A 14,962-nucleotide genomic window follows, 5' to 3' on the forward strand; every position below is an offset into this window, starting at 1 on the left:
TTGAATGACCTTGATTACATACATTTATTAAATACTTTTGCCAGTAGTGCATTGAACATATAATTGTATGGAAAACATATATACTGCAGCTTCTGTTCCTTAGATTGCAGGCACATTTTTGGTCTATAAGACAAGGTCCTGTCCACTTCAAACACATAAACTGGAGATATTCTATGTTTTGCCTTGTGGATACATTACGTGGAGACATGTTTATTAATTTTCTGGAATAAAACCACCAAAATCTATGAAATGTTTGCATTGGTCTTTTACCTCCTTGAAGTACTTACATGCATACATATAAACTTGACTTTTGGAACTTAATGTTACCCTTGGGTTACACATTGTTGGGACACTCGCAGTCCCTTATTGTAGGCACATTCCTTTCAAAAAACAGATATTTTTCGTCCTTTACGCGTTTTAACTTCGGTAGTTACGAAAAACTATATTTTCAAATTAAAAATACATTAACAAATATTAAAATATAATATTTGACAATTCCTCTTTCTATCGATTTTCGTCGGTATGTGCTAACGATTTCTACAATCGTTAACATAAAGTTACAGAATAGCACATTCGTTAACTCAACCGAATATTTTCGTTAACTACCGATGTCGGTTCGTTATTAAAAAAAGTTACAGAATCGCACTACAGTTCTCCTTCGTTCTATTAACCCCCAGTTTTTGTAAAAAATTTATTCTTACACGAATTGTCAAATTTTGTAGATCGATTTACTCGCTTTAGCGGAAATGTAGAGCGCTGATTTTTAAATGAGGAATCCTTAACGATATATGGAACAGGTATACGAAAAATTAGATGTGTATGTCATCTGGGGGCTGAGCTATGAATGCCTAAATTATTACGAATATAGACGAACGAACAAAAATAAGTTACAAAAACTGGGGGTAAAAAACAAATATTTAAAGCTCCTCATTTACGCTTTCTTTAGATCCATACAAAAATCTGTAGAAAATACACAAAAATTAAAAGAACAAGTTAATTATTTTTGTATTTGAAATATATTTCCTCTCTCATATTTTAAACTTAAAACTTATACACTAAAAATTGTTCATCGAAAATGCAAAAAAATATTGTAAAATTGCAGAAAAAAATTTGTACAACATAAAATAGTGTTCATAGGAATATATAAAATCTTTGTTTCATCAGTTGTCATTAGCGAGAATACTTCAAATAAAAAACACATTCGCTTTCATAAAATCGTATGATGTGTATATAAAACATTACAATATATGTATGTTGCATTGTGTATTTACTTATAGTAAAGGCGAATTGAATATATGTAATGAGTAAAGGTGTGTATAAAAACATAAATAAACAAATTTAAATGAGAATATGAACATTGATAGATGTTATTGTTGTACCATTTGTTTGCCATGTTCTTTTTATAATGTGATATTTGTTCTCTTATGTAGTAGTTTCACAATAGAGTGTTCATGTATGTGTGATTTGCAAAATCATTATCATCATTATTAGTAGCTTGTAACTTATTGTAAATTTTTCATTTCTTCAATATAATACTATACTAAATTAATATATTTATGTATGATGTATATAGTTTATATACTATCTGAGCTATTATCACTTTCGCTAGTTAAAAATTCAATGGGTGGTTGTGTTGCTGGTGATGAAGAACGACCTCGGCAATAAACAATATTCTTGCTTTGGCATTTTTTATACTCAGGTACTTGTTTCTGTTCTAGTAGTAATAGTTCATTGTGTTTCTCCTCCTCCACCTTTCTTTCTTCATATTGTTCTTCTTCTTTATCTTTTGTTACATTAAAATAATCATAAAATTCCAGTAGATTTCTTAAAATAAATGTAGGTTTATGCTCCGCAGCATATTCCTCACTTGTATTACGCAGTAACTTTTCAATTTCGTCTAAAGAAAGGGGTATCCAAAATGTTGCACTTAGACCAGCTAAGTTTCCACCTTTTATATCACTTTCCAGTTTATCGCCAACCATGCAACATTGTTGCGGTTGAACATTTAAATATTTACATGCCGAATAGAAAATATTTGGATTTGGTTTCTCCCATGGTAAATCACCCGAGACCAAAAGACAATCAAAATATTGTCGAACATTTAGTTGTCGCACTTTTTCCCACTGGGCATTGGAGGGACCATTTGTTATCAGAGCAAGCAGATAATGTTTACGCAAATGTTTCAAAAGCTGGACATATTCTTTGGGTATGGCAAGATAACGATAACGCAGACTCAGCCATATGGGATATATGGTAGTGGCTAATTGTTTATACTTTGGTGGTAGCGCCTCATGCCATAAATGGGTGCGCCATATATCCAATGATGTTTGACAGTTGTCTGGGCAGCGACGAAATGATTTCAAAAAATTCTGTGTACTATAGTTAGCCTCATCTTTTGTGAAACCATATTGACGTTGAAGTATTTCTGATACCTGGAAGAGGAAGAAGAACAATTAGAATTTTCTTAAAATTTATAGATTTTTTAAAAGATTTTTTTAGACCCAAAAGGCAGTAATTAACCCAATTTTTAAACAAAGCAGAAAAAGGTAGGCCCAAAAACAACATTAACGTTGATCCGACAGGTACCCCTGTTAAGAGGCCTTCAAACATTAAGAATGTTTTACGTACAGAAGGCGTGCATCAATTGTTCACATAGGCTTCAACAAGTAAACATACGCTTCGGTACTTTTTCCATTATGCGATACACGTACCTCATCTAGAAGTAATGTACATATTTGACGATCTGGGTTTTCCACCAAAAAGTCTTTATCGACGGTTCCTATTTCAGGGTCGTAACCAAAATGACATTTTGGAAATGTACTTTGTATTGCAATATTCATATAGATGTGAGGAACAAAGGAGGATTGTGGGGCTAAAAAAAGACATTGGATGCTCTTCAACATTAGCATCAACTGAAGCTACAGATTGTGGAGAATTTATGATTGGGGCGTTAAATCTTGAAGAATGCCTATTTCACCTTCATCTTGTAATAGATTAGGTAACCTTGCTGCAGCTTCAACTGAAGCTGTATGTGCAGGTTGCAATGTACGCATACTTAATATTATTTCGGATGCTTCCATTGAAGCAGAGTCTATGTTATTTATTGAGGGGCCTGCTACAGTTTCAAAGGAAGGTGCATGCAAGAGGTTTGGTGATGAGAATCCTCCTGCAGCTTCAACTGAAGCTGTATGTGCAGGTTGCGATCTATGCACACTTGATATTGTTTCCTTAGCTTCAACTGAAGCAAAATCTTAAGTTATTTACTGAGGACCCTGCTACTGCATTGAATATGCATGTGTTGCAGGTTGTGCGACATCTTCATGGATTATTAGCAACGTACCACGCTGTCCTTTTTTTAAGGGGCATTCCGGAAGGAAAGGTTTTGAACAAATATGTATATTTTTATGTGCGTGAAGATAAAAACGTTTTTGAAAAACCACCACCACTAACACCACTACACTTAGCAAAGACACATTTCTCATGTATAACAGTTATATGACAGTTTTGTTCGAGGCTAAAAACGTTTTTGACTAAATGATTTTGAAGGATAGTTGTTTTAGACTATTGCTCAGGATCTAGAAAAGATACGCGCACACGGAAAGTAGCGTTGGACAGCTAAAGGTGCCGAAATTAAACAAATTAAATGGCCTGATCATTTCATTGTAGAAAATATGAGAAATATTTATTTTTTTGAGAAAAAATGTATTTTCAAGGATGTTTTGGGCTATAGCCCAGGATCTAAAAATGATACGCGTATACAGAAGGTACCGTTAGAGTCCTGACAGTCCCTGCTCTTCATAAATGCACAGAATTGGGCATTTCATTGTAGAAAATTTGAGAAAAATTTATTTTTTTGAGGAAAAATGTATTTTCAAGGATGTTTTGGGCTATAGCCCAGGATCTAAAAATGATACGCGTATACAGAAGGTACCGTTAGAGTCCTGACAGTCCCTGCTCTTCATAAATGCACAGAATTGGGCATTTCATTGTAGAAAATTTGAGAAAAATTTATTTTTTTGAGGAAAAATGTATTTTCAAGGATGTTTTGGGCTATAGCGCAGGATCTAAAAATGATACGCGTATACAGAAGGTACCGTTAGAGTCCTGACAGTCCCTGCTCTTCATAAATGCACAGAATTGGGCATTTCATTGTAGAAAATTTGAGAAAAATTTATTTTTTTGAGGAAAAATGTATTTTCAAGGATGTTTTGGGCTATAGCCCAGGATCTAAAAATGATACGCGTATACAGAAGGTACCGTTAGAGTCCTGACAGTCCCTGCTCTTCATAAAAGCACAGAATTGAGCATTTCATTGTAGAAAATTTGAGAAAAATTTATTTTTTTTGAGAAAAAATGTATTTTCAAGGATGTTTTGGGCTACAGCCCAGGATCTAAAAATGATACGCGTATACAGAAGGTACCGTTAGAGTCCTGACAGTCCCTGCTCTTCATAAATGCACAGAATTGGGCATTTCATTGTAGAAAATTTGAGAAAAATTTATTTTTTTGAGGAAAAATGTATTTTCAAGGATGTTTTGGGCTATAGCCCAGGATCTAAAAATGATACGCGTATACAGAAGGTACCGTTAGAGTCCTGACAGTCCCTGCTCTTCATAAATGCACAGAATTGGGCGTTTCATTGTAGAAAATTTGAGAAAAATTTATTTTTTTGAGGAAAAATGTATTTTCAAGGATGTTTTGGGCTATAGCCCAGGATCTAAAAATGATAATGCATTTATGAAGAGCAGGGACTGTCAGGACTCTAACGGTACCTTCTGTATACGCGTATCATTTTTAGATCCTGGGCTATAGCCCAAAACATCCTTGAAAATACATTTTTTCTCAAAAAAATAATTTTTTCTCAAATTTTCTACAATGAAATGCCCAATTCTTTGCATTTGTGAAGAGCAGGGACTGTCAGGACTCTAACGGTACCTTCTGCATACGCGTATCATTTTTAGATCCTGGGCTATAGCCCAAAACATCCTTGAAAATACATTTTTTCTCAAAAAAATAAATTTTTCTCAAATTTTCTACAATGAAATGCCCAATTCTGTGCTTTTGTGAAGAGCAGGGACTGTCAGGACTCTAACGGTACCTTCTGTATAGCTATCAACTATAGAGTCACACCACTTTCAAGTTCATTGGTTAAATTGTTATCAACATGCATAAATGGGCATTATCGCATGTTGACGTTTTCGTGTTTTTTTCCTCCATTCAAAATATGCATCATCAACAGAAAGAAGAATATTAAACGAATCGTAACGAAGTCATAACTTAGCGAACCTTTGCAATAAAAATAAAATTTGTCTGCAAATATTTGTTTAACTCAATTCAATTACGACATTCTCGTTTGCACATGTAAATCACCCATACCGCATGTAAACCCCACACACCACATACATACCCCCCACACTTAAAACCCCCCATATAAACAATTTATTTTAAGCTCACCAGAAAACAAAAGCAAAATCCCCCAAGCACAAGACGGGCAAATTTTTGTTTCTTTCATGAGTGGAAATTTTCCATGACAATATTTTAAGAACACCACTTACTTCACGACAAGCTTTACTATCTCCCGATCTGGTTGGTATTAAGGTATTGTCCAAATCAAAGAAAATTGCTTTTATTTCTGTCAATTCATCATAGTGAATGTTGCTGTTGTGGCTATTGTTGGTGTTTGTCAGCTTCTTAGTTGAGGCCATGAGTTGTTGCCAAAAATAAAACTAAAATTTATTTTTACACTTCCACACAAAGAAAAATAATATTCACACGTTACTTGTTCAGGGGTTTTTGCAATTTAAATTTATTTACACTTTCTATTTTAAAGTTATGTAAAAGTATTAATATTTTCCTAATTCACTACTAAACTTAATAAACAACCGCGATGCGCGTGTGAAGCGGAGCAGTGAAAAAATGAGAATGAATAAAAAGAAATTGTAACGAGAAACGAACATATGGAGAAATGTTGTGGTGAGAGCATGGCACAATCATACAGGTACCCGCATCAGCCCAGCTGATGTACTGTGAGCTGTCAAAAAAGTTGTTGTATTTGAAAACACAAAATTAAAAAAACAAAAATTTAAAAGAAAAATTGTGAATTTTTGGCGGATTTTTGTAATAATGTGTTTATTAATAACTGCCTAACAAAATTTTGTTGAAAAAATTGTGTGAATCGCTTTATTTTTGGAAAACATTTTTGACATTTCACAGTACTGAACTCGTTTTTGTTGTAGTTGTCGGCTGATGCATCTACCTGGTAATTGTGCCATGGGTGAGAGCGAGAGAAAGTTTTTTTAGCGCCAACCAATATGAAATGCGCTCCTACTTGTAGAGTTGCCATTTAGGATACGTTTACACTTAGGTAAATGAAATCCACTAGATTTCAGTAGTAGGATTCTGTAACTTTTCTTCTACGTCCGTGTTTAGACACACAAATTTCTCGGGAAAGTAAATTCAGTTTTTATGCAATAGGGGATAGGAAAGAGTATTGAGGAGCTCTTTCCTCTCCGCTCTCTCCCAAAAACTCAATTTACTTTCCCGAGAAATTTGTGTGTCTAAACACAGACTACCGAACCGATATCGTTAATAAGCGAAAATGTTCGGTTGAAATACCGAAAGTGCTATTCTGTAAATCAAAGTTATCGATACAAAATTTTAGCGCCGAATATCGGTCGAATGACAGAATTTTAAAGAGGATGCATGTCATTTCAAAATCTACTGCCAATAGAAGTACATAAATTATTCTAATTTTCTAACATTTGTCGTTATTTTTAGGAGAAACATCACACTTTGAACGAAATAAAGCGCAATAAATTTTCAATTATGTTAATTGACATTTCTCATGAAATTAGTTAAATTACTATTGTTACGGAATTAGATTTAACTAATCTCCGTGTAGACGTTGTTTTATTTCCCAGTACGATTTGTACCAAATAAAACAGGGTTCGTTTTAGATTACGTTTCTACAATGCTTTATTTACTTTATTACACTTATTCGTAACCGACTTTAATTACTAAGCCGCAGCTTGTCTCTAGTTAGCACGCAGCACTTCTTTAACCGATCCGTTCAGTTCAACGCTTAAAACACAACTACTCCTTCATTGCCATTTCCCTGGTAATTTATATCCCAAAGTCTCCCTGTTCGAGAAATATCTAGAGCATATGGCAACACCTCGAATCTGTGCAGCGAACACACAGACACACATTCGCACTAAAGGGTTGTTTACACCATCTATCAATGTCGTATGAGATGCCAAATTTTCTACCTGCGAATGTTGTACATATAGTGTAACCACTATGAAAATTTTCATCTATCAAAATGATTTGGCAACTCATATGTAATTTTTTCATTTAGGGAGCGCTCTATTCGATACGGCATTCTCGTATGTAAACATAAATTTATCAGCTGTTTTCTGACATTCTCAAACAAAAAATGAAAAACAAAATCTTTTAAAAAAGAAAATGGAAAGGTATGTATATTTAAATATTCAGTAAAGTAAATAAATGGCGTTTATAATGTTATTTTCAGATCGATTGGTCGAAAGAAGCAGTCTTTGAAATGATTGTTTGGTGGCAAAAACATGAATGCCTCTATAACTCCAAACACCAATTCTACCAATTCAGTTTCCTTCAACCAAAATTAAAATTTGCGCAAAATTGCAATTCAACAATAAATGTAAATAATGACAAAAACAGCTGTTTTTATATTTTTAGGTTATGTCATACGAAAATAACACTTGCAGGTATGAACGCACAAATTGAAAATTGTATGGATGACGTCAATTTTGACAAACATAGAGAATGTCGAATGGGTGAAAGAAATGGCAGCTCATATGACATTGATAGATGGTGTAAACAGCCCTTAAGCGAACAACCATACTCACATACATACATGGGGAAATACAATTGGACGACAAGCACAGTAATGACGTAACAACAACAAACAAGTGCAAAGAAATAAAGAGGTGACAAACTAAACAATAATTACATGACTATGGCAAAGCAAACAAAAGAACAATAACAAAAGGTAATGTAACGACTAGAATGATGAAGAGAGTTCTACATGGTGGTTGTTGTTGCTTAAATAAAGTAACTGCGTAATAAAAACTTTACGTTACAATTCAAATTTTTAAATTAACGGAAATTAAACTAAACTAACTTAAACCTATCAGTTACATTCGTAACACTATTGTGTATAAAATTATTATGTTCCAAATTACATGTAGTTTTGTTCCTTTACGTTTTAATGGTAAGGGTGGTAAAAGAGAAGAGCGTCGAAATTGCTCTCTCATGAACATTTTTACCAGAAAAGTAAAGGAACGGAAAAATGTTATATCTGGCAGCAATGTCAAAAAGAAACATAAAAAATCAATTTTCGTCTTTTATTTCACAGTTTTTAATTTAGTTTTGTCAGCTTTCGACGTTTTCTTCTGTTTATCGACCATTTTTTTTTTCATAGGGAAATACATTTCTTATTCGTGTAAAACAAAAATATTAACCGGCAAAAGTAGTAAAAGTTGTAAACTGCTCCCATATGAATAGTATGGTATCTGAAGTAAAGGAACGCTTTTCGAGAAAAAGGTGGTAAAACTTGAAGAAAGGAACAGAGCTTTTATTACATTAACACAAATTATAAAAACTCTCCATTAAATTTGATCGTAACTAATGCTTGGTTTATTTTTACGAAATCCACTCGATTTCAACTGTCAATTTTATTGGTAAAACGTCAAATGAAATCCAATGGATTTCAGATGAGATTTCATTTGACGTTTGAGCAATGGAATTGACCGTTGAAATCGAGTGGATTTCGTAAATGTAAACCAATGTAAACCTAGCATAAGTTCATTTCATGGATAGGCAATGTGCGCTTACTGAGAGCAAGTGAGCGAAAACTTCAATGTAAAATGCATTGAAATATAAATATACGTCAAATGAAAACTCAACTGAAATCGATTCGATTTCATTTGACGTTCGAGCAATGGACAGCTGAAATCGAGTGGATTTCGTAAATGTAAACATAGTATAAGCGCACATTGCCTATCCATGGTTTACTTCCTCTACTCTGCTTTTTATGACATCGAAATTGATATTGCTTCATCATCCAAATGGTTTTTCATGTTTCCTCCTACTTCAGTTCAGATTTCCAAAAAACTCCAACTCCACTTCAAAAATAATTTGCGTCTCGTGAATTACAGCAATGTTCATAACTTTAGTTTGTATTTCTTATGGCCGCGGCACATACGGCGCGTGGAGCGTCGCGTTACAACAACCACATGAAAAATGCATAACCAAACTTGGCATCACTTACACGTTTTTCATGTGGTTGTTGTTTTCAACGCGCAACGCGTCGCACAACGGATCGTATGTGCCGAGGGCTTTAATTTTTTATATAAAACAAATTTAAAGAATTTTAACACTCTTTCTTGTGTTCAGAAAAAATACTGCGACTGTAGGGATCAACAAATTGGCTTGCTTGGCTAGGGATCTTTAAGCCAGTGCTTCCAAAATTTATCGAGCGCAGTGCATTTTCATAGCTCCGTGTGGACTGCATCAAAAGATGTATTGAAATCACAACTCTGCATTGCACTACTTCCAAACTTTTTTGCTGGGATATAACTATACTTAGTAAATCCGGCGAATTTTCATTGTCAAGTCCATTGCGTATACTTATAAACACTCATAAAGGATGTTAACCCGACAAGTTAAAATGAAAACATGGTGTAATATTCGACAAAGTGGTTGAATTGTTTTTTTTTTCAGAATTTTTATGATGTGTGGGTTATTTTTAATTCGAGTGAAACGTAAGATATAGAATCCTAAAAGCCGCTGCACATAGGGCGCGTTGAGCGTTGCGTTACACAGCCACATGAAAACTTCAATAACAAACTTGGCATCACTTACACATTTTTCAAGTTGCACATTTTTGCTCGCTATTCAGCGCAAATTTTTGCTCTGTTCCAGAACCTGCAAGAAGCTACTATTTTTTACTACGATAACATATTTTCCTTTATGTTATCGAAAAAAATAGTAAAAATTAGTAGATTCTTGCAGTACTGGAACAGACCATTTGTTTAAGGAGAAATGAACATTTTGCAATTTTTTGGTGTGCGGGAACGCATTTTTAGGAAAAATGTGGTAAAAGTTAAATAGAGAAGTGAAAAAATGTATATTTTTTAGAATGCGAGAGAGGTTTTTTTTTGCAAAAAGTTGCAAAAGTCGTAAAGACTTTCTGGTTCTGGAACAAAGCTATTGTTATTGTCCACAATCGTTTTTGTGTGGCAACGATTTTCAAAACGATAACAGGATTTGCTGTGACTTATCGATAACTTCCCCAACGTTGTTTTGAGAACGCAATGTCAACAAAAAGGGAGCGCACAAAATGTAAGCAAAAAAATGTATAAACAATTAATAAAAAATTAATAAATTATAATTCTAAGATTCCATGATAAAGGACGAAGAGCAAGATGAAGGAGGCCTTTTATCCCTAGAAAAATTAGATCGAGCTTCACCTGATTTGTGGCCAGAAAAGAGTAAGTTCAGCATCAGCAATGACATTTTTACATGGAAGTTAAAACTTCCACCATAAATGCAATATATACATTGCAAATATTGACAACATCATAAAAAGACAAAGTAAACATGTGTAGCAACACTGACATTGTCAAAAAAGAGACATGTGTGTTCGTTTACTCAAAATTTGTACAAATTTGGTCTGTTCCTTTACTTCTGAAAATGGTAAAACCGGCAAAAGTAGTAAAAGTTGAAAACTGCTCCCATATGAATTGTATTGTGTCTGAAGTAAAGAAACGCTTTTCGAGTAAAAAGTTGTAAAACTTGAAGATTCTTGAACGTAAAGGAACAGGGCTATTGTTACTGGATGTTGTTCGTTTACTCTCCAGTACAATGCAAAAGACTTTGGCCGTTTACAAGAAGTTACTGGACTTGTACAAATTATTTAGTAAACGAACATACCTATTTTCGGCATAAGATGAATGTAGTGGCTGGACTCAGAAAGTTTTGAAATTTTGTCCACTGGTAGGTCTTGGAATGCTGATTACGCCAATATGTATATCAGTCATGGGAAATCCGTATTTCCTGAGATATAGGCTTCGAAAGTTCCGAAAAATCATATGATTTTTGACAAAAAAAATTAATTTTGAAACAAATTTGATCGCGTTAGCCCTGTTTAGCATCTGTCCATAGGAGAAAGTCTTAAATCCCGGCCGAAGGCCGGCTATTTTCAACAAAAAATTAATTTTTGAAAACTTTTTGTGAAAAAAGTTTCAAATCCAGCCACTACATTCAACTTGCTCCCTATTTTCTTTCTGACAAATCCGCCATTTCTAATTGTTTGTATGTATTTGTCTGGAAAGAAACGTAACTTAAATGTTAACTTTTGACAATGGAAAACTTCTTTTGTAGGTGAAAACCCTTGGTGAGTATATAAAGAACCCAAAAGAAAATTTTTCGATCATGGGTCAAGTTTCAAGTCAGGTTATGGCGTGATGAAGTTTTTGATTGTCCCCCTATTGGCTGACTTCCGTATTGTATATTGCTTTGCAAATCACAAATAATATACAATGTATTATGTTTCTTATCGCCGATGTGCTTAACAACTACGAAGCTACGAGTTTCTTATCATCAAAAACAGGTATTTTTAACGCAGGTAAAAAGCAAACAAGTTGTTGCTTTTGTTGTATACAATACATGAGTGTGCAACTGAAATATTTTAACTAAGTTTACAAAACACAAAGCAACTAACGATACGAAAGTCAGCCATTATGTTCGAGAAAATAGGTTTACGTCTTTGTGTGGCGCTACTGTAGCTTTCTTTTGAGTTTACAAGACAATCGAATTCTACTAAATTCCATCCATGCCCTCTTTTTTTCTTTGAAACTGTTGTAAGAGTTGAGCTTTTTCAACATCCAGTAGTGCGATTCTCTAACACATTTTTTGAGTTACCAACAATTGTCGGTAAAATTAAAATGCTTATAATTTCGTTAATTACCTATGTTTTTCGGTAAGTTAGCGACGAATAAAAAGTAGTCGTAAAATTCCACCGATAGCAAGAATGTTGTAAACTTGTATTTGAACTTTTCATTCAGAATTTTGCGTTTTAATTTTACCGATTTTTGTCGGTAACTCAAAAAATGTGTTAGAGAATCGCACTCCTGATATTTTACAATATTATTGATCAGATTTTTAATCGATATTTTCACGTTTTAATTGGCTTTTTGACTTTACCCGTTTCTTGTTCAGGAAAACCTATGTTTTGTTTATCTACATATCGTCACCATAAATGCCCGAAGACGTAACCGACATAAAAATCGAAATTAGTTTTTTGACTTAATCTGATACATAAAGCTAAAATACATACCCTGGCATAATTTCAATCTTCTACTTTCAAAAACAACGACCCTATTCAAGAAATGGAATTTCGTAAAATGGGATAACATTGCAGAATTTGTTGTAAATGAGAATCTCAAAACTAAGCAATTCAGCAGTTTTGGCTTCACTACTGATTCCCTTTCGTATATGATCGATAATATCCCATATACACGCCTTCATAAGATTAATATTCTGTAAAACAGTTTTTATTTTTATAGCGTTTTTTGCTTCTCCTGTAAAGTTTTGGTTTTGTGGGTTACGTCTTCGGGCATTTATGGTGACGATATATGTTCGATATGTATAAGTTGTTGGTGATATAGACATATGCAATTTTTTATGAAATAGATCTGCATATCTAAATTGTTGAAACAGATACATATTTCGAAAAAAATCGGTTTTTGAACCAGTTTTAAGTAACCGTATAAACTAATACGTATAAAATTATAAAGATCATAGAAATTATAATGAAATGAAACTAATTCGCTTCTTAAAACTTTCCTGGTTACGGCTCTGAAGCAAAACCGTTTACGTAAACCGTTTTTAAGGAAAATCAAATTTCGTTTTGTGGATAAAACTCCATGAAGTGATTATTATCAGAAACTTGACCTATATCAATCATTTTTTGGGTGCTTTATATACTCTCCATAGGAATTCATCTCCAAATCATACATTGTTATCCATGTTCATAAATTATTCTCCAAGTTCCAGGAATAACAGACTTCATTGCAATGAGTGATACACCAATACGTACACCGGCGCCAGAGTGGTCTCGCGGTCTATCTCAGGAGGATGCTAATGCAATGTTACGTGAGTGTTTGGGTATTTTGTGAAATTAAGTTTTGACTAACTTTTTATCCTTCCAGAACTCAGTACATTGCCACCAAATGCTTTAATAATGGAAATCAAAAAAATATATGATGAAGCATATCAGTTGGGTGTTAGTGAAGCCAAAGAAATGACTCGTGGAAAATATTTAGGAATTTTTAATAATGCAAAAAAGAAAAATTAAGATGACTACATACACCACACAATCAAATAACTTTTGTAAAAGGAAACTAGGAAGTTTTTTATAAATAAAATATAGATATGTATGTACATATATGTTAAATTTTCAATCAAAATACCAATAAATGAAGAAGAACTCAAAAGTGGTTGACAGTTATCTTGTAGGGGACCATTATGTTCTCAGGTATTTTCAGTTTATGTACAATACTTTAAGGCCAATAACTCGTATTGTATAACGTAAAAATCATTGATATCTTGTAAAATAAATCAAAATAGATCTTCCGTTACTATGGTGCAATCATAACACGACTCGGGTTCGATTCCCATGTCATACATCATGTTGGTAAAAAATGAATGTAATGTAGGCGATATTTCCTAAGTATTGCAGCCAAACTATACAAATGGAAAGAAAGCACCTATATCATTGAACTTAAATTAATCGGGCTGACCTTATTGATATGGGAGAGGGCTACGTATTCCCTTCTAAGTTGTTTATGGGAAATATACATATCATGGCACAAATACACAGGTAGCCGCATCGGCAATAGTTGGCAACATAAGATGTCAAAATTTGACATCAATTCAATGCAATTGACACATTATGTTACCATCAGCTGGCATGATAATGCTACTTGTATTATTGTACCATGATATGTATGTAGATCTTCTTATTAAAGTCCCAATTTACATTAGGCGAGTTTACTTGCGGCAATTGTCAGTTTGTAGGTGAGAGAGGGTGCTGAGAGGCAAAGGGTTACCATATGCCTCACCTCTCTCTCCTACAAACTGACAATTGCCGCAAGTAAACTCGCCTAATGTAAATTGGGACAAAGACTATTAGGCATTCTCATAGAATATTAAAAATGTTTGATAGAAGCATGACACAATTACCAAGGTAGTGGTATCGTAAAATGTTGAATATGTCTGACTTCCGTATTGTCAGTTGCTTTGTATTCGTGCATGAAACTGGGGGTTCTTAAATCGAGTTTCATACTAGAGTAATTTATGAAATTAAAGTAGTGGGGAAATCGATTTAAGAACGCCTAGTTTCATGCACGAATACAAAGCAACTGACAATACGGAAGTCGGCCTATGTTATGTCAAAAATTTCTTTATGGTGTTGAGGAAATTCCAACAAACATATGCTCTGTTCCTAATTTTTACTACGATAAAAATTTTCCCTTTATTTTATCGAAAAAAAAATAGTAAAAATTAGTAGATTCTTGCAGTTCTGGAACAGACCAATAATTTTTTCATTAAGGGATTTGACTTTACTTATTCGAACAGCTGGTGTAACACCACTACCTTGGTAATTGTGTCATGGATAGAAGTTAATTTGGTATTATGGTAGAAAATTGTTTCTAATTTTTGGACTTCTAATAGAAAACCATTGGTCTTCTCATAGAATAGCATTTTGTATTTTCAAACAGACCGATTGTTAGATCAGACTTCCTACTTGCTTGATTATACTAGATTTGTGTCCTTATAGAACACCGTTCGACCTTTAGTAGAACAGTTGGAACACTATTAGGTCTCTTATAGAAGGCCGAAATAAGAACATTAGGAA

General features: G+C 33.7%; 2 protein-coding genes across 2 annotated transcripts; one reads left to right on the forward strand and one right to left on the reverse strand.

Annotated features, from left to right (window-relative positions):
* Nucleotides 1-997: 997 nt before the first annotated feature.
* LOC141397736 (N-acylneuraminate-9-phosphatase) lies at nucleotides 998-5,928 on the reverse strand. Its single transcript, XM_073974390.1, has 2 exons — nucleotides 5,556-5,928; nucleotides 998-2,432 (listed from the first exon to the last, which is right to left on the reverse strand). The coding sequence occupies exons 1-2, from the start codon at nucleotides 5,703-5,705 to the stop codon at nucleotides 1,575-1,577; spliced, it is 1,008 nt and encodes a 335-aa protein (XP_073830491.1). The 5' UTR covers nucleotides 5,706-5,928; the 3' UTR covers nucleotides 998-1,574.
* Nucleotides 5,929-10,269: 4,341 nt separating this feature from the next.
* lin-52 (DREAM core complex component lin-52) lies at nucleotides 10,270-13,570 on the forward strand. Its single transcript, XM_073979494.1, has 4 exons — nucleotides 10,270-10,383; nucleotides 10,440-10,532; nucleotides 13,093-13,197; nucleotides 13,254-13,570. Exons 1-4 carry the CDS (start codon nucleotides 10,356-10,358, stop codon nucleotides 13,397-13,399), a joined length of 372 nt encoding a protein of 123 aa, XP_073835595.1. The 5' UTR covers nucleotides 10,270-10,355; the 3' UTR covers nucleotides 13,400-13,570.
* Nucleotides 13,571-14,962: the final 1,392 nt, after the last annotated feature.

This window comes from Musca autumnalis, unplaced genomic scaffold (genome assembly GCF_047663935.1).
Source record: "Musca autumnalis isolate F117 unplaced genomic scaffold, ASM4766393v1 scaffold_3, whole genome shotgun sequence".
NCBI lineage: Eukaryota > Metazoa > Arthropoda > Insecta > Diptera > Muscidae > Musca > Musca autumnalis.

Coding starts and splice junctions, on each gene's coding strand:
- lin-52 (XM_073979494.1), top strand. CDS start 10,356: ATGTCAACAAAAAGGGAGCGCACAAAAT. Junction 10,384..10,439: donor AAAAAGGGAGCGCACAAAAT/GTAAGCAAAAAA, acceptor TATAATTCTAAG/ATTCCATGATAAAGGACGAA. Junction 10,533..13,092: donor TGATTTGTGGCCAGAAAAGA/GTAAGTTCAGCA, acceptor TTATTCTCCAAG/TTCCAGGAATAACAGACTTC.
- LOC141397736 (XM_073974390.1), bottom strand. CDS start 5,705: ATGGCCTCAACTAAGAAGCTGACAAACACCAACAATAGCCACAACAGC. Junction 2,433..5,555: donor ATAGTAAAGCTTGTCGTGAA/GTAAGTGGTGTT, acceptor TTCCTCTTCCAG/GTATCAGAAATACTTCAACG.